This window comes from Sinocyclocheilus grahami, unplaced genomic scaffold (genome assembly GCF_001515645.1).
Source record: "Sinocyclocheilus grahami isolate Dianchi unplaced genomic scaffold, SAMN03320097.WGS_v1.1 scaffold502.1, whole genome shotgun sequence".
Lineage (NCBI taxonomy): Eukaryota > Metazoa > Chordata > Actinopteri > Cypriniformes > Cyprinidae > Sinocyclocheilus > Sinocyclocheilus grahami.
Window position 1 is genome coordinate 292,995 of NW_015505681.1, and position 20,793 is coordinate 313,787.

General features: G+C 39.5%; 1 protein-coding gene across 2 annotated transcripts in view; it reads right to left on the reverse strand.

Moving 5' to 3' along the window:
* LOC107554452 (glycine receptor subunit beta-like) overlaps positions 1–19,588 on the reverse strand; it is a 20,769-nt gene extending 1,181 nt beyond the window's left edge. The window contains exons 1-9 of one of the 2 annotated variants that reach the window (XM_016236956.1): positions 19,310–19,588; positions 16,892–17,031; positions 16,459–16,565; positions 15,497–15,564; positions 12,093–12,319; positions 7,774–7,856; positions 6,898–7,038; positions 6,625–6,777; positions 5,467–5,753 (exon numbers count right to left, since the gene is read on the reverse strand). In XM_016236956.1, the coding sequence (XP_016092442.1) occupies positions 5,467–5,753; positions 6,625–6,777; positions 6,898–7,038; positions 7,774–7,856; positions 12,093–12,319; positions 15,497–15,564; positions 16,459–16,565; positions 16,892–17,031; positions 19,310–19,312 (1,209 nt within the window). In that variant the 5' untranslated portion in view covers positions 19,313–19,588. Of the gene's footprint in view, positions 1–5,466; positions 5,754–6,624; positions 6,778–6,897; positions 7,039–7,773; positions 7,857–12,092; positions 12,320–15,496; positions 15,565–16,458; positions 16,566–16,891; positions 17,032–19,048; positions 19,125–19,309 lie in introns of those variants that run through there. The other variant, XM_016236957.1, reaches the window with a different exon arrangement.
* Positions 19,589–20,793: the final 1,205 nt, after the last annotated feature.

Below are 20,793 nucleotides of genomic sequence, written 5' to 3' on the forward strand. Positions count from 1 at the left end.
CCAAAGGGTGCCCCGTCTCTGAGTCAGTAAATCCTTCCTCAGAGGAATCGGCCAAGGAGGAGCTGTCGCGAGGAGCATTAGTTACGGGAACCAGGTCCGGGTAGGCCAATAGTGTGCCACCAACCGGACCTGCTCCTCGTCCTCCCTGACCTTGCACAGCAACTGTGCAAGAAGGCTAACTGGGGGAAACGCATACTTGCGAAGGCCCCGCTGTCAGCTGTGTGCCAGTGCAATGTGCCAGTGCAGTCGGGGCCCCGTCCAAACCCCTGACACCGCAAGCCCGTTGTACGTGGCTCCCCAGCCGGTGGTTGAGGCATCCGTGCAAACCACAGCATGCCTGCAGACCTGCTCTAGGGGCACTCCTGCCCGGAGAAACCACGGGGTGAAGGTTTGGCAGCAGGCCGGTGTAACTTGGACCCAGAAAGTGCCGCTTTGCCACGCCCACCTTGGGACTCGGCCATGGAGCCAGTGCTGCAGCGGTCTCATATGGAGCAGCCCCAGCAGCGTGACTGCCGCCGTAGCTGCCATATGCCCCAGGAGCCTCTGAAACTGTTTCAGTGGGACCGCTATCCTGCTCTTGAATGTATTCAAGCAGTTCAACACCGACTGAGCACGTTCCTGCGTGAGGCGTGCTGTCTGTTCGACCGAGTCCAACTCCATACCGAGAAAAGAGATCCTCTGCATCGGGGAGAGTTTGCTCTTTTCTCAGTTGACCCGAAGGCCCAACAGGCTGAGGTGTGAGAGCACCAAATCCCTGTGTTCGCACAACTGATCCTGAGACTGATTCGTTGAGGTAGTTGAGAATGCGAATGCTCGGTTCTCTCAGGGGAACAAGGGGTACCTCCGCAACTTACGTGAAGACACGGGGCAACAGGGACAGCCCGGAGGGCAGGACCTCGTACTGATATGCTGCACCTTCCTGCCTTTCTTGGGTACAATGAAGTAGGAGCTGTAAAAGCCCGTCTTCATATCGGCTGGAGGGACCAGCTCTATTGCATCCTTCATCCTTCATCCTTCATCCTCCCGATCCGCCCACTGCTGCTCACTGGCGAGACAGGAGGGTGAGTGTGATACACACTGGATTGTCCACAACCCCCCCGTCCCCTCTGGGGACCCAGAAATAGAGGAATTGCTCTTTGTCGAGTATTTGGGTACCACCGACCGAGAGGTCAGTGGCGGAAAAAGATGAAAAGATTCTCTGCCCGGCCCTCCTCCGGGGGAGGGAGTGGTGTGCTTACCATCTCCTGAAGAGCAGGTCCCTCCACCTCTGGGTTGCCCGTCTCAGGGCCTCTGCTCTTTCGCTTGCCACCAGGTTGGGCGGGGGCCGGGACGGGCGGGGCGGCTGCCCTGTGACCGGCTCCACGGCGCAGCATTGCTGGAGGCCACAGGAGCAGGGCGGCGGCAGGGGGGCCTCCCTCGGCGACGGCAGCAGCTGCACGCCGGGGCAGGATGTCTGCTTTGGTCAGCGGAGAACTGCTGCGGCCTGGGACACGGGAGCGTTCAAGTATCGTGTCTTGCCGTCTCGCGCATGTCACCAGTCACAGCCAGAAATGGCGCTCCTGGACCACCATAGTGGACATCGCACGACCCAGAGATCGCGCCGTAACCTTCGTCGCTCATAGGACGAGGTCCGCCGCGGTGCGGAGTTCTCTGCGAACTTCCGGGTCGTGACCACCCTCGTGCAAGTCCCTCAGTGCCTTGGCCTGGTGCACTTGCAATCACGCCGTAGCGTGTAAGGCGGAGGCAGCTTCTCCACAGGTCGTATAAGCATCGCTGGCCAGTCGAGTACCTACAGACCCGGGAGGGGAGGCACGGTTCTCCCTGCCGGTTGGAGGCGGTAGTACCGGTGAGAACCAGCGCGGACCACCCCGAAGAACCAATCATCCAACCTTGAGGGCTCGGGACACGGTGGACGTCTCCACTCGAGCCCTACCCCTACGGCGGCCCGGGAAAGCATAGCCATTATTTCTGGATCCAATTCAGGCATTGCTACAGTCCCGGAGGAGAGCAGCGCAGCCGAATCTTCCTCTCCAGAAAGCTCTGGCAATCGACATCTGGTTGTTGGGAGGAGCGCCAAAGGACACGGCTGGTACACTCCTTGTAGAGGGCCCAGCACGTTCCATTGGCAGCTCAACTGGCTGCGGAGTGCCCCAGACCGCCCGCGCTACTGCCTGAAGTAGCCTCCCCTGGCTGCCGCCAAGAGGAGAACTAGATCAAGGCAGAGGCAATGGAACTCCTCCTCTTGAGGAAACGGAATCGAGGCAGAGACAACGGAACTCCTCCTCTTGAGGAAACGGAGCTTGGCCCGCGACTCCGAGATGATCATCTTCCCGCAATGAGATGATGACTCATCCACAAACGCCACCTCAACATGCTACATGCCCAGGCACGTGAGGCAGCGATCGTGACCATCACCCAGCGCCAGGTAACGACCGCATCCAGAAACGCTCGGGTGATACGTTGTCTATAGCAAGACCCACATCGTCTTTACAAAGATGTAACGTCAAGTCTGCCACGCAACGTCGTCTTTGAAAAAAAGACGCACCCGAAATTGCTCTTTTAGGGGAAAAGCTATTTTAGCGTGCTGAGGCACACAGGGGAGATGATCATCTGCAACACAAACAGGGGGTAGTGCAGCCTGATGTGTGCAACCCACTCGACACGGGAAACCACCACCGCTGAAGCGCAGTACCGCCAACACAAAGAGCTCTCCAAGAGCGTGCTGAACTCGTTCAGTCTTCTTCTCTCAGTAGAGTAGTCAGGAGCAGAACGATGTGATCGCTCGGCTCTGAAGTGAAAAGCTGAAAATGTGCTGCTTCTGCTGCCTACTTATACTCATGCTGTGATCAGCAATGGATGCAAAAATCGCATGCCAATGTGTATTGGCTCGTTTAGTTTACACTCGAAGTAGATTGGTCTCTCTAAGCGAGAGTCCAATTTCGTTGGTCATCCGACGTGACGTCAAGAGTGACCGACTGAAAGGGAACTGATAAATCATTAGCAATGGTACTTTGTGGTATTTTTATTAATAATATTATTGTTTTGCAGTAAATTAAAAATGGTTACAAAATATTTAATATACAAATCGTACTGAAGATTTTATTATTACACTAGTGTTGTTAAAAGTGTGAAATTGGGTTAGTTATGTTAGTTATTTAGTATGTAAATATAAGTAGATCTGTGCTTCACTGAAGAAAGAAAATCATACTGGTTTGGAACAATATGAATGTTATTGATAACAGGATTAGATTTTTGACTGAATTATCCCTTTTAATTTCACACTTAGGTATTTTCATTTGTATAATTAGGAAATTTATGCATTTATAAATGTATGCATTATAATACTCATTCAGGCATCAGACATGGACAACTCAAAAACCAAATCTGATTAAATGTTTCTGTCAAACTTTTGTCCCTCATGTAGAGGCACATACACTCTCTATATCATTGTTTTAGCATTCTCCATTCTTTCGACACTCTGAACTGCTGGGAGAGGGAGATTTTGAGGACAGGCAACTATTTTTGGCTCTTCCTGAAGCCCTAACAGGGCAGAGGCAGTGTTGCATGGCTCTCCCACGCAGCAACAACAGGAGAAGAAAAGAAGTAGTGTGAAGAAACACCTACCTTGCATCAAAATAGACCAGGACAAGACAAGCATTACAAACTGATGTGACATAACACTGTCTGTCTCTCTCTCTCTCTCTCTCTCTCTCTCTCTCTGACTAACAGAGCAGAGGGATGTCTGGATAAATGATATCTGATGGTTTAATGCCAACTTGTCTGTTGTATTAGTTCTGGATGTGTGGACGGGGGCAGAAGCCATGCAGTGCTGGACTGCACTACTTCCCACTGGGCACACAACACTTAAATCCTCAAACAGCTTGATATCTTTCCTAGTCTATGAGGACACATACACGGATTTAGGAAACTGTCTGTCAAATACAGTATTGGAGCTTTCATATGCTTCTGATAAATACTGCCTGCTCAAAAGCGTTCAGCATGTCTGAACACCCATGAGATGGCTGGAGAATCAGTGGCAGCAAACAAGCCTTGGGACGCGTCCAAACAGATCTAATTCAGGGCAGTGAATGAGGCTTTCTTGGAGGTCAGTAACTTTCAGAGGTTGTACAAAGAGCATGTGGGTTAATTTGGGGTCAGATGTTCTTCTGGTAGCTGTTGAATGTCCATCCTAGGAGTACATGTGTGACAGTGGTTGAAAGCACACCGCTTCCTTAAGCTTCCCTCAGGGGCCCATTTAAAGCTTATAATAGACTTGAGTAGACCACATTATTCAGCCTATTTCTCCTGTCTGTCAGGCTATCATTGCCTCCAAGCTCCTCTTCCAATTGTTGCTATAAAGCTGTCTGTTTTCTGAAGAACATGAAGTACTGTGATTATCCCACCTACACTTTTGCATGCAGACCTGACATTAGCAGTGCAGTGCATAATTTTAGATTATATAACTACAACGACAGCAATGCAACCGTATACAATAAAATATAATTGAAAAAATGAGCTCTTTGAAAAGGTAAAATCACCCATTTAAACGTAATGTGTGTCCCCATGTGCTGCTTAACTTGTGTCTCTATATGGCATACTTTTATGGAATAGCACATACTTAGAATGAATACATTAACAAATTAAAATATATTGTATATATTAAGATATATAAAATAAATTAACAATATATTACGTTTATATTAAATTATTATAAATGTAAATTAATTAGTTTTAATATGTTTATGTATTAATATTATTATACCGTATACACACTACTTTACAAAAGTTTGGTGTTGGTAAGATTTTTTTAATGTTTTTGAAAGAAGTCTCTTATGCTCACCAAGACTGCATTTATTTGATTAAAAATACAGTAATACATTTTATTCCTGTGGTTGCAACATAGAATTTTCAGCAGCCATTACTCCAGTCTTCAATGTCACATGATCCTTCAGAAATCATGCTAAAAAATAATTGTTCTTATAATTATCGCCGTTAAAACTGGTTGTGCTGCTTAATATTTTTTGTGGAAACCTTTTTTCAAGATTTCTGATGAACAAGAAGTACAAAACAACAGCATTTATTTAAAACAGAGATCGTTTATAACATTATAAATATCTTTACTGTCACTTTTGATTGATTTAATGCATCCTTGCTGAATAAAATGATTAATTTCTTTTAAAAAAAACTCCAAATTGCCCCAAACTTCTGAAAAATAGTGTATATTAACTGTACATGCTTTGACTATAAATGATGGTGACAAAATAGTACTGTGGTACCACCATATAGTGGTGGTATCAGATGGGAAAACTACAGTAAGATTACCATGGATTACCAAAAATTAGAGTATCATCCTAGTAACATACAATAAGTCACTACCAAAGGTGGTTTTTATTATTATTTTGAACTGACTTAGCACTACAGTATAATCAGTTTGTTTGAATACAAAGTCATCAGGTTGTTTCTGACCTGTAGTGTACTGACGTGTATAGGGGTGCTTCCCATGCCATTGATGGTGTTCTTGGCAGGAGTCTTTCCCTCCGCCTTCTCTTTGCTAGCAATCTTTGCTCTCTCCGCCTCCAGCCGTTTAGGGCTGTTAAGCATCACCTGAACCACAGCGTATTCGACCAGAGAGGCAAAGCCAAAGAGCAGGCAGGCAATCAGCCAGATGTCAATCGCCTTTACATAGGAGACTTTGGGCAGTTCAGAGGCCAGAGATGTGCACTCAGAAGAGAGCGAGAGCACTGACAGTATCCCTGCAGACAGAGAGAGGTCATTAGATCAAATGAGCTGAGGAGAGATGAGCTTACACATTGATCTGAATCGTTTCCAAAGATAATACTAGAGCAGACTGTAAAACATCATATGAAGGCATCTGTAACAGTATTACAGTGAGCAGATTTTTTAATAGATGTTTAAACACACACATACAAACCAAACACTCACAAAATGCAATAAATGACTGACCTGAAATGACCATGGACAGTGGCAATTTGAGATGGCACTTGATGTAATCACATTATACTGTGACAGTGACAATAATGTGGACAGAATGATGGTGGTACTGGAATCACCAATGGAATCGCAGAAAAATCGTAACCAAATCACAGCAGAGGATTTGCAGATATTTTGTAACGTCCACCCATGAAACACAACCCAGTGCACAAGGAATAAGCGTGTTCCATGAAAACAGTGCATGCATTTATCAGCAATATCAGGCTATAATTGGAAAACACATAAAATTGTCACATTTCACGGCATCTTGCATAATCTTCATCGCATTTCAGATAATATTTTCTCACTGACCTCCCATAGAGAAATAATGCATGTGGGCTGCAGCTGAGGCTGATGGAAATATCCTGGACATGCATTATATTTCCTTGGAGAAGCCTTTCAATTGATGAAAAGAAGCTAGTGCTGTAGGGGATAGAAGTGATCAACCCCCCACCCCACCCCCCACACTGATGTGAAATCATCATTGAAAAGATTAATTGGTAAATGTTACAATAATGAAAATGGGAAATGAAAAATGTAAAGGGTGAGGTCGATTATGGGGGTACAGGACTCCACAGAGACACGAGATGAGGTGCTGATACTTGTGGCAAGACTGATGATTGGAAAGAGTACCCAGAGGCACACGGGCAGCACTGGCGTCAGGGTTGATCCAAAAGGAGAGCCAGGAGAGGACAACGCTGAGCAGGGTGGGAGCGTATACACCCATCATGTAGAAGCCCACCTGCCTCCTCAGAGTAAAAACCACCTCCACACATGTGTAGTAGCCTATCACACAAAAGTTCAAAAGGTTGTTTTAAATGGACATATATATTTTTTCCTGGAATCTCATCTAATACCTACCTCCTCAACAAGACCAGAGAGAGCTTATGTACACATTAGTTTTACCTGTCCCTGCGTAGTACTTGGTGCAGTTGCCATATTCAATGTCCTCTTGTTTAATATCGAACTGAGGGAGAGCAATCTCATCCATCTGTACAGGGTCACCAGACTGCCACATGAACTGCAGGTCATCTGTGGTGTAGCCGACTAAACACACACACATTAAATAAGATAAAAAATAAATAATCTTACAAATAACAATAATAACTGTTAGACTCCAAGAAAAGTCTAAAAACAGGGCAGAATGTAAAGGAATATTCCATATTGATTTTTCGGAAGTTTTTTCCACATTTTGAATCACACATTCCATTGTGTCATGTTTTAGGGTTAAAGGAAGAGTCCTTAAACTTCCCAGTAACTTTTCTGTTTTTCTACTGTTTTTATTTCTTACAGTGTGTACTAGCTTCATTCTTCAGGGATTGACTTTTCTTAAATTTTGAGTTCACGAAATGTTTAAGCATTATTTTCATGGCGACTGGGCTTACCAACAGCACTTTTTAGCAATGAATTAAACATTAATAAAATATGTATATTATGAAATGAAAGATTGTTCCTAATGGCTGAATTGTACTTGTGTAACAACATCCGAGTAAACTATTTTCACTGTTGTTGTCAGTACAACATCAAATCTTAATTTCTTTAGATATTACTGTTTTATTAAGATATTTACAAACTTTCATATTTTACTATACACTTTTCAGGTCTAGTAATAACAGTTTCCAGGTTTTTAATGACCCTGTGAACTCTGATATTTTGTTTTAGCTAACAAGTCTGAAACATGGTAGCATAAAAACAAAATCCCCCTCCCTTTCATTTAAACATTTATCCTTTTATTATTTTCACATCAAATACTTCTAAATGATTGTATTCATATTCACGTACAACTCTCAAGCTGCATTTTGCATCGCTGGGTGTCCATGGGGAAGAGAGTCAAATCCAGTGGACAAGAGAGGGTAACAGACAACCTGAGAAAGGAGAAAATAAGCAAATTTGAGAACCAGACAATGAATCATGCAGCAGCCTAAGTTTGAATTAGAGTTGTAATTTTAAATGGGGCATTTTACATTGCTTTTCCCTAAAATACACTACATGACCAGCTATACATCATATCCATTTGCACTTGTTAAACATTTAATTTTACATTAATAAGGGGTAAAATAGGAAAATAACGGATTCCACTTACTGGATTTAAAGATTCATGCAGAATATATTCAGCAACATTGCAAAGATTTCTGCCAAGATTATTTTATCACCAGGTTGCATCACTTGAAGTCAATCCAAATTTAACTGATTTCATTGATGCCACATAAAAGGTCTTTCCCAGCAGTGGGATAAATTCTTCATGCAGTTCCCATTACTGTGCACAGAATGCACACCAAGGCATATTTATTTAAAACACCATTAACACATGAAAGCTTTTTGGTTTTCTGCCATAATCTGACAAGCACAGTCTAAGATGAAGCAAAGAGCTACTTTTTACACCAACGAGGCCACACAGCGCTTGAGTGCACGAACTGAAGCACTGTACCAAGATATTTTTGTAAAGGCCTGGAAGAGGTTAGAGAGAATGAACGTTTCCCTCTAAGATCTGTTTTCGTTTAAGATGTATCTTTATGGTGCATTATACACAGGGCCGTTTCTAGCCAATTTGACGCGAAATCCCTATTGCCCCCCCCCCCCCAATTGTTTATATATATATGTATATTCTTTTCAGACACCAGTTGCTTGTCACATTCAAATTGCTTGTCATAGTAACAACAATAGTTTGTGGAGATTCAGTGCATTGAGTTCCACAAATCTGAATGCATTATTTGTAAATTGACTGTTAAGATAAACATTTTGCACAATTTATTATCTGTAATATCATTGTGTTGCCACTAGATGCTGTATAAGCCCTATGTAACAATCTCTAGTAGCTAAGACATTGCACATAATTTACACACAAATCACACATAAATTAATTTTATCACATTTGGATTTGGATGCATGTTTAGATATTATCAATGGCTACTTTTTTGTCTTTATCTGTTTTTTGTTAAAAAATGATGTTGTTGTTTCTTGAAACATTGATTTAAAGTGTCAGTTATTGCATTATTATTTCAGTCAAACCCTTTGTTACCCCAAACTACATATAAAAGCTTGATCAGTGGCATAAAAGTAACCAATGCAGCTACTTAATCCTTTGCTACTCATTAAGCTGTGAACTTCCCTTTTAAATAACGTGACGCTCTGCCCTCTATGACGCTACTTCCATTAAGCGCTGTTGGAAGTGAATTAATTGATTCAGCATTTCGACACCTCCGTAAGGATGCATTTAACTCAACAAAGCGGTTTAATAAAGGATGTATTGATCTCGTGAATTAGCGAATTTTACTATACAAATATTTTTTAATTGGATGTTAAAGTTTATATGGGAATATTACATGACACCCTGATCATTTAACAATGCATTGGCGCAAAAAACGGACACCTTTTGGACAAATCTCGCAACATGATTTATCAAGTGCCACAAATACTGCCTAAAAAACTTACCAATACCAATACTGTACCAATTTACTGTACCAATATTTTAAATTGGACTTTGAACTTAGCTTTATTGCATGGCAAAAAAAAGTGTTACCTTGCCAAAGCGCTGACAGAGCCCACTGATCTAATGGCGTGGTTGAGCGCTCCAAATGCAAACTTTAAATGCAACAATCAGGCAGCAATTGACAGCACTCTGATCTAGTGGCATACAGGCATCGTCAGATTGACAGTACTCTAGCCCAATAATGTTGGGGGATCCAGTGGGGGCGGCAGTCATATTTCAGGGTGACCGTGCCACTCTTTATCACAACCCTGCTAAAAGTGCCAGTACGTGCGCTCATTGGCGCCCCTTCAGCTGGTGGCACCCTAGGCGACCGCCTAGCTCGCCTATGCCTAGAAACGGCCCTGATTATACATATTATCTGAGAGGAAGAGAGAGAGACGAGGGTTAGGATGTAAGATGGGGACAGACGAGAAAAGACAGGGCACACAAAGGTACACAATAAAAATCCCTCATGAAAATAAACATTGCGTCCATCATATTATCTTGCTCTTATGAAAAATGTAAATTTTTATTATGTATTAAGAAGCAAATAGTGTTGTTGTTGTTTTTTATCACTTATAATGTCCAATATACTGGACATTTTGACTTAAACATATACAATTGTTATTTTAGTATCCCTGAAATACTATTATAGTATTTTTTTGCGCAGTATTTATTTAGTACATTATTTGCACAAATGTCAGCATGTCCCAATAAGGAAATATTTTATATTTTCCAGTACACTTGGTGTTTAGAATGAAGAGGTTATGGGAGCAAGGGGATAATAAGGTGTAATAATAAGGGGGGGATATAAGATGTGTCAGTTTCCTGAAGAATAAGAGATAAGAAAGATATAAAAATTAAAATGTATGCATGTATTTGAGGAAGTTGAAGGTCGATGGACATGTAAAGGCAGAATTTGTTTCAGGGAGGTATAATATGAAATAAACACTCTTGTTTCTTTTTGAAAAACTTTCATTAAGACAGTAATCCCCTGCCACACACATACCCAGAGAAATGGCAAGGCATCCTGGGCCGATGCCAAAAGTGAGAAAGGGCTCACGGAAGACCACCCAGCTCATGCTGTGATCCGGGTGGCATGGAAAAACACTATGGAAATACTTTTGCCCCAGACATAACACAGCAAAACGTGATGCTCTTAAACACACTTCCCATCCAGACTGAAATAGCTCTGTGCCAGTGTTTAGATTTTATCTTTACCCTAAATTGTCCAATGCCCGTCTAGCATGGTGACCACAGTTACAACTCATATTTGTGTAGAGCATTCCAACTTGTGGAGTTGTTTACCTTTATAAATAACTGTTTGTTTAAATCAATCTGTGTTAATAAACTAAATTTTTGCTAAATAAAAAAGATGCAGATTAAAATAATATTTCCATAACACTGCATGGACAGATCTACAGCAGGTGTGGTCACTGACTACAAGAAGTCTCTGAGAGCTTCATTCACTCAGCAGGACCTGCAGATAAAGCAGAGGAAAGATAATGACAGAGGTGTCCACCACTAATAAAGGACTGAACTTTCACATGGGATCAAATAGCAGGAGCTGTAATTTAGGTGGCAGTGGTGAGGTGAAATTCTAGGGTCAACAGATGTATCGAATCTCCAATTCTCAGATCACTTTAAGTCCCCTGAGGTTTATTAAACGCATTAAGAAGAGCTTGGAGGAGGGCTAAGTCACTGTTTCTTGTCATTCAAACATGTATTTTTTTATTGTATATATACTTTTAAAGACATTTATTTGACTTTTTTTAGTTATATCAATACTCATATTTGTATGGAAGTCTACCTCAGACTAATTAGCTAAATAGGACTTTATTTCTTATAATTGTCAATTTATGATTTTATGAACACTACCATTCAAAGGTTTATTGATCAAAAGAGACAGTAAAGACTTGTTCTTTTGAACTTTCCATTCATCAAAGAGTCATAAAAAAGTATTGCAGTTTCAACAAAGATATTAAGCAGCAAAATGTTTTTTACATGGATAATAATATGAAATGTTTCTTGATCACCAAATCAGTATATTAGAATGATTAGGATGAGGATCATGTGACACTGAAGACTGGATTAATGGCTGCTGAAAATTCAGCTTTGACATCACAGGAATAAATTATATTTTAAAATATATTAAAATAGAAAATAGTTATTTTAAATGATAATAAAACTAATTTTCAAAAACAAAAAATCTTACGGACCCCAAACTTTTGAATGGCAGTTTATCTCGCATGTGCACCATTATTTCTTGTTATTGCAACTTTAAATGTTTGTGACTTAATTTCTCATAATGTGACTTTTTATCTCACAATGTGACATTCTATCTTATTTTAAAATTCATCTCACAGTTTTATATTTTATTGTTCGGTAACAGGCTTCCATAAATTTGTGAACATGCTGAATCATTCATTTCAACACCTTCAGATTAAACTCCTGCTCAGTAATTTGTTCCACTTTAAAAGGTCTTTGTCATTTGATAAACTCTTCTGTTTGCTTTGTTTTGATTGCTGCGGTAAATAATGTGAATAGGTGTTACCAGCACTCAGACCTCATCTGTCACCATCCGCAAAGACAGAGGATGGATACTTTGCAGGAAGAGAGCATAAAAGCTCACCTCATGCTGATGAGGACATCTCCATTTCTGAAGATAAAGAGCAGGATGTTTTCCTGAGTAACGTCGTGAAAGTTAGCGCTTTTTTCGTTGGCAAAGAAAAGATCGGGTTTCCACAGGCATTTGAACATCTTTGGGTCAACGGTGAGCGAGTCCGACTTGAAGTCCTGAGGAAGCCGGAGTCTGGGGTCGTTCCAGCGCTGTCTCAAGAAGATGTTGATACGATAGTCCTAGAAAATACGAGCCAAAATATCCATTAATGTTTTCACAAATGCAATCAAGCCTAAAAAATCAACTATTTTGTGACACCGAAAAGTCGTTTCTGGGTGGTAGCTAGCAGGGCTGACACCTGTTACATGTTACATGACAGGAATTGTGAGAAGCCTTGATTTGGACACAAAAACAGCACATTAGTCCTTAGGGTGACAGAGAAGCCCAGGTGTCTTAGGTATCACCATAGCAGCCAGCATTTCTCACGACCTCTCACGAGTGATGTTTTGAAAAACTCTTGTCTCTGAAGTATCCAGGCTCCAATAAGGGATGGTATTGAAGTTGTGCAGCTGTGTTGCTTGGAGCTGCTCCTATTTACATTTCCAACTATTGCCAACATCAGAGGCATGCAACGGGTGCTGCAATGAGGGCTCACGCTGTATGTGAGCACCTACACTGGGGGAAACACAGGGTTCGTTAAGTCAGATTGGCCCCAGCTTCCCTGCCGTCTTGCGTGAGCAAAGGCTTTGAAGTGACATTTTCTAGCGGAGCTTGTTTTGCTAGCGCTAATACTGTGAAGACAGATGACATGCCAAATAAAATGGCCACACTCCAGCTGCACTAGAGTCAAGTGAATTTGTTCCTAAATGTTTTTGGGTGTGTTGTCCCTGCGTGTATGATTCACATCTTGGTATGTCCTGTTTTTCATTCAGGGCTTTGACCAGGAACATTCAGGATGCATTAAACACACCATGGATGGCACACCAACTTCTCGCAAAGTTATGAACAAATGTTCTTCCAGTAACATTAATAGAATGTTCGTTCACATTTGTCTGGTCTTTGATAATGTTCCCCAAACGTTAGCACAAAAACATTATTTATACATCATTAATGGAACGTTATTTCTGAAACGTTTTAGTTGCCATTTTTTTAATTACACTACTTTTTTTAGAATGTTTAGAAAAAAAATTCCTATAATGTTTGCAAAATAATAAAATGGAATGTTCCCATAAGGCCCATTCACAGCAAGAACTATAACTATAAAGATAACTATAACAATAACTACATAATCTCCACACCAATGCACAATAACGTTCTGTTTATTATACAGTGAGCATGCATTGCAATTTTGTCGTCTGCAGCTTTAAATGCTTGAGCTCTTTTTTAAAGCAGGATGGATTCAGATTTTTATCAATCATCGGCTGAAAAAAAAAAACGTTGAAAGTGAAAATTACAAATTTGAAAGTGAATCCAAAGATATTGTTTATCTGTGCCGTTATCATTATAGATGTGGTGTGGACTTTTCTATTCTTTTAAGTTTAGAACGATTTTGAAACGATATATTTATCATTATAGTCATATGTTTTGTGTGAACAGGCCTTTGCCGTTCACATAACCAAGAAAACTTTTTTTTCCCATTTTGAACGTTCAGATAGCATTTAGACAATGTTTTCATAAATTAATGTTGGCAAAATATTCTTATAACATATTTTGTTAGCTGTAAAGTGTTGTTTTGTTGGACCTTCCTGTCAAAATGGTAATAAAGTGCTAAATAAGCTGTGATAGGCAAAGTGGCCTACTTCTTACCAGTCAGGTCTCTGGAGAGGTTGTGAATAGCCTTCTTGTATTTCTGTCGTATACCACCTGTGCATTTTAAGGTTAACAACAGCAGAACGATGCAACAACAAAATGGGACCTCATTTCCAATGCTATAAAAGCCTGGTGTCATGCAACACTCCTGTAGAAGTGACTGCAAAACTATATTCAACCTATGACGCCATGCAGTGCTGGGCAGAAAACATGGCCCTCTGATGTGCTTCCAAGGGAAATATTTTCAATGGATCTTAAGACACTATGGCATGATGGGTTGTTTATGGGTGTCACTGCTCATAAGGAGCCAGACGTAAGATTGTGGGGTCTGGAGCTGATTTTTTTTTCCCCTAGTGGAGTGTTAAGTAAACACGGTAAGCCCAAAATAAAGCGCACAGTCATGAATCCAATCGTCTGTCTGGTAGAAGTTGTGTGACAATCTGACATTTTAAAAACAGTTTTTTTGTTTATTTGTTTTTTAGATTGGCCTGTGTCTTTGTTGATCTAATCATTGATTTCAACATCAATGACATTTTAAGATTCAGAAAGTAAAAAAGTAAGAAAAGAAAACAGTTGTTTAATACTATTGAGGAAAATACAATACTCAATGGACAAAAGTTCTGGCAAATGTCACTTTGTAACTGATTGTTGTTCAGCTTGTTTTGATAACCATCGACATTCAGGGAACAGTTTTGTTGTACGGTGACATTACAAATAAATCTGATTGATTGATAGGAAATGACTCAGATTTATATGAAAAAAAGTAAATATGCAAAATATGTAAACAATTATATACACTACCATTCAAAAGATTTGGGGGGTCAGTTTTTTTTTTTTTTTTTTTTTTTTTTTTTTATAAATCAATACCTTGATTTAGCAAGGATGCATTAAATTAATTAAAACAGACAGCAAAGATTTTCATTTCTATTTCAAAAATGCTGTTCCTTTGAATTTTCTGTTGATCAAAGAATCCTAAAAAAATGCTTCACAGTTAACCAGTTAACACCAAAAATAATAATAAAATTAATAATAATAATAATAATAATAATAATAAATCTGCATATTAAAATGATTTCCAAAAGATCAGGTGACACTGAAGACTGGAGTAATGGCTGCTGCTGAAAATTTATCACAGGAATAAATTATATTTTAAATATGTTAAAATTGAAAACAGTGATTTTAAATTGCAATAATATTTTACCATATTACAGTTAAATAAATAAATAAATACAGTCTTGGTGAGCATAAGAGATTCAAAACAATTGTACCAACCCCAAACTTTTGTATGGTAGTGTTTATATATTTGTTTATTATTATTTATATACTTTTCAGGACATTACCCCATGTCCCCACTTTTCAAAACGCTTATAAATCACACAGAATGGAGTGTATTGAAAATCTGAAATAGCACAAAGTTTCCTGTGAGGGGTAGGTTTAGGGGTAGGGTTGGTGTAGGGCAATAGAATATACGGTCTGTACAGTATAAAAACCATTATGCCTATGGGATGTCCCCACTTTTCACAAAAACAAACCTGTGTGTGTGTGTGTGTGTGTGTGTGTGTGTTCACTAATTACGCGTATGAAAAGGCAAAAGTGATGTGGAATACCATAGTGGTTTCTTGGATGGACCCAAAGCTGTTGATGAAGATATTCACACGATCTTCAACAGGAATACCTAAAAACAAAACAAAACACAAACAAACAAACTGTACATCTCAGCACATCAATCAAATGCATCAAACAAGACGCACCAAGGGTCATTCTAACAATTTAAGCAGCACACTTTCTCACGGACTGTTACGGGTAACATTAACTATTTGGTTTATACCATGAAACATATGTTTTCACTTTATGCATACTACATGGAAAGCATTGCATTATAGGAAAATGCTTCAACTACTCCACTGCTATTCCTATTCTCAAGATTATAATGTTGACTTTAATGACTGCCAGGAGCTTTCATCTTGCCCAGATATGAAGAGCAGCTGGCTGGCCATAGGGAGCAATAACACTGAATCATACAGTGAACTCTTAACACTCAGACCACATCAAGGCCCACGTTTATGCTGAATGCCAGCGAGCAGGAAGGCGACAGAGGTTCTCACTCTTTACAACCTGCTTCATTATATCAGGAAAGGCTGCCAACAGTAGCATAACCTAAACTTTCGTATCTGCCACAATGCATATACATACAGTAAAACATGCTTTGTAATGTTTAATAATTGGACATAAATATATTAATTGACAGGGCATGCAAAATACAATGAAAACGTAGTAACAACTAACGAGTGAACAAGGAAGGGTAAAAATAACGGCACCAACAGAAGAATATATTTATACAAGGACCGCTTATTAAGAAAAAATGTTGTTGCTAGACTATCGCTGAGGTAATCTGGGCAAGTGCAAGTGGTAGAGCATTGGTAGGCAGTTGCTGGATGTTTTGAGTGGTAGCTAGGGGGTCACTACGTGGACTCTGGGGTGTTGCTAGTTAGACAATACAACATAATGAATCTTGTTAATAATTATACTGTATATATCATGGCACTACAAAGGTCGGTGGAGCACTTACCTTTAAAGTTGGGTCGGATTCTTGGGTCATAGCTGACCAAAAGCCTGTTAAGGATGTTGCTGGTAGAGTTTGCCGGAACCCGTGCCAGATCCTCTGACGACAGCTGCCTGAAGGGACCAAAGACGAGGGACATTAACAGCAACAAAACTATGTGAAATCATGCTCATGTTTAAAGTTTCGTTCATCTGTTTGTAAAAATGTCTTTTGTTTTTCATTATACTATTGTGAAGGACAGCATTTCCAAATCAAGTGTCAAACATTGTGTCCAATGTGAGTTACTTCATTTGCCACAGTGTGAAGTATACATAACATTAGAGCAGATTAGCTGTTTCTATAGTTCCCATAGTCAGAAAGTCAACATGATATGTGTATAGCACAATAGCAGTGTTTTATGAAAAATGAGCCACAAAACGTTGAATACGAATCCACTTACGAAGGACAGTAAACCTGTTTTCCCTTCTTCTTTCCCTTCTTAGCAGATTTTTCTTTGGTGAAGCCTCCTTCCATCCAGAGACAGATGATAAGCAGCATGAAAATCACCTTTACAGCCTTCATATTACAGCAGTTCAGCTTCTGGAAGAGAAACAACACATACATTAAGAGCAGTTGCAATGTATTGACATTATTTATATCATGGTTATTAGGTGATTTTGTGATGTTTTTTTCTAATAGCATGATTAATCCCCTTTATTTAATTCCAAATAATAAAAAATGGCAATATTTTATGGCAATATTTTAACAATACTGTTTTGAGAATTTTTTTTTTAAATATTATTTCCTTTGTTCAAAGCCTTTCATAAGCAGAGCACTGAAATCCCCAGCTATATTAATGGATAACAACGTCCTCCTCTCTCAGAGGACGTACAGTTAGGGCAAGATTGTGCTGGGCTGTCTCGGAGACTGATGGTCCGTTGGCTCAGGAAATGTGGTTCTGTTGTGTCCGTGACCACTTTAAAAATGTTTATGGGTGTCTGTCACTGTGGGTGGTCTGACAATGTGCTTCTACACTATAAAAGCACATTGTTTCCACATATTATATGGGAAAAATTATTGAATTTATTACCAAAACTAATAATTTTGCCCTTTGTAAACAGTGCTTTACTGATATTTATGATACAAATGTTTTTGGCATCCTTGCATGTGCATTATAAGAAAAAGCAGGATTAATTCATTTAAAATGTTCAATAGGAAATGACTTTGCAAGGAAATGACTTTGCAAAGACAAAGTTATGCCGATAGCAAGACCTACATGTCAACAGTTTGAAATATGCCAAACGTCGACCTATTCGACTCATGTACAGTCCTCTGTACAACACAACCATCCATGAGTGTTCCAAATGTAGAGGAGAGGAAACAATTGGAAAGATCAGTATGAGGAATTCCCCTCTGAGGAACGCTGCCAGAAAACTCCCCTGTCTAGACTCTTTCACCCTCCACCTCTGGACGCCTGATACTGTGCCAGTGCATTGATCATCATCTTAAGTGAAACAGGCAGTGTTCATGCACACTCCTCCAATATCTCACTCATTCCATCATTATTATCACCAGATGCTTGTGTTTCTCTTTCACATCTTTCCATATCTCTCAATCTCTTTCTGTCTCTCATTCCCTTTCTTTTCCCTGATTCAGCAGTCATGGCAATTTGAGTTTAATGTTCTTCCTTGGAAAGACACACACAAACACTGACTGCAGGTCTACATATGAAGTATAGAAATTCAAGTAATGGATCATAATGTTTTACTACGGAAGATAATTTAAGGGAAAAAGAGACATGGTTTTGCTTTATTTTCACAACAGACTAAATCTAGGTAAATTTGACCCTTATTCAATTGAAATACTTCTCCTTTTTTTTGGCAATCTGCCCCTTAGTAAGTCTTACTGCTTCATTCACAGCTAAAAAAAAAAGTTCATTTTTCATATCATGACCTCTGACCTATAACAAAGATCTGTACAGTAACCTAATGAAAAGCTGATTAGCATTCATGAATGAAGTATTAGAGGTAACTGAGGTGAAAATATATATTTAATTATGTTCAATATATTAATTTAGGCCTACTGTAACTCACACAATATGCTACGGCAATCAGAAGAGGTATAAACAAATTGCTGATCATACAATATTATGAAGTACAGTACCTGTTTATCTCTATAGATAAGAATAAAAATTATAAAAATATAAATGTGTTTGTGTTGATTCAATAAATTAAAAAAATAGATAAAAATCACAATAAAATAATAATTTTATAATACTAATATAATAGAAAAAATACTCAAATGTATTAGTAAAAAATAAATAAAAATTATATATAATTATATTGTGATTTTATATAAAATAAAATCACAAAAATATAGACATAGAAATACAATTACCCACTAAAACAAACAAACAAATATTTCACACATTCATTACACACACTTATGTTATGGTTATCATTTTGATTTACTAATAAAATAAAATCATAGTTAGGCCCAAATTACATAATTTTAGCCTGACATGTGATGCCTATGTTGGCAAACCCCATCACTCTAATCTCACATTGACATGCTTATATTTTATGTTTATGCAAATGCGTAAAGGTATAACAACGACCTGTGGATGCTTTGAGCGTCAAGTTGAAGAAGTTGCATTCAGGCATGATATATAAAGCAGGTTACGGCAGCAGATGGGGGAGAGGGAAAACATAGCAACAGCATCCTCCATGACGACGAGGAGGTTGGGATGGCGATGATGGGGGGAAATGCAACACAGAATGACAGAATGACAGCATATACGCGCGTCGCACCTCCCCCCATTCATCATACAGATTTAAAACGCTCGATCGCTCTTTTCTTTAAATATCTTTTCACTCACCATTTCAATATAGTAACGGCTGTCGTTCCGCAAATCCGATCCACTAGCGCCGACAGTGCAATCGGTCGTTAAAAAGCCTTCATGACCAGTCGCCGTTTATATTGCATTCTGCTCGTCGTTCATTTAGTCAGCGCGAATTCATTACGACGGCGATTCCCGTCTGCTTTTCTTATATTTTTCAATTTTAATAATCTGAACAGAATCTATATTCCCGCTATCCTATTGCATTGGTAAAGGGTTGCCAAGATGGAGCCTTGTGTGTGCACCTGTCATGCAACATGCGCAGTGGAACGCTGTACAATGACAGAATTACTCACACAGCTTCTACAGCAACACTGGAATATAATGCAAGGCCATCACACTTGCTCTGCCGTTTCAGCACAAGTATGTTCTTGAAAATGATTATCACACGCAGTATTCTCTGTTGTGTCTATATGGTGCTTGAAATTGTGCTTCTGTTACAGAAAGAAGAAAAACAGAGGAAGAATGCATCCAAGAATGTTCGAACACAAGGATGTCTGCAACAAAAAAATAAAATAATAATAAAAAATTGTTAGAAAGAGAAATGCAAGGGTGAATGCAAGAAAGAATGAATGCAAGGACAAATGCAATGAGGAATAAATGCAACAACAAAAAAACTACTAAACATAGAGAGAGAGAGAGAAAAGAAGAATTAATCTGTACAAGAAAAAAAATACAGAAAAGAAAGAAACCATGTAAAAATGAATGTTTCACTTTTAAAAACAAGAATAAAACTTTTGTATTTTTGTGCATGTGTAAATAATTAAAAGCTTAACCCTCATGTTAGGTTTTGGCCATTTTGACCCTTTTCACAAAAATTATAATGTTATTGCAATGTACTAAAACTTTCTGACTGCTCACACGGTATTAAAAGGGTCATATGATCCTGCTAAAAAGAACATTATTTGTGTATTTGGTGTAATGAAATGTGCTTATGCGGTACATTATTGTTTCTCCTCTATGCCCCGCCTTTCTGAAACGTGTCGATTTTTACAAAGCTCATCAGTCTGAAAAAGCTAGGTGTGCTGTGATTGGCCAGCTATCCAGTGCGTTGTGATTGGCCGAATACCTCAAGCGTGTGACGGAAATGTTATGCCCCTCACCATATTGTGATGATGCCCTGTCAGGCCGGAGCCATGATTCAAAAACATGAAAACCCATTATAAACGAGGCATTCATTGCATTCAGTGGGGACATAATTATGGATTATAATTTTTACGCGTTGCGTTGCATCGCACCGCGTAAACATAAAACCATGTCTGCATTTGTGATCGGAGAAATGACAAACAACAAGCCCTACTTTACACTGCCCAAAAAACTCACTTTAAATATATAAAATATAAAAACTCTTTAAATATAAAAAACTTACTTACAGTCTTTGAGTCAGAAAGAGTAGAGTCATTGTAGTCTACTCTACCAGGATCAGGAAACGGTCCTCCATAAAATGTGCTGCACACATCTGA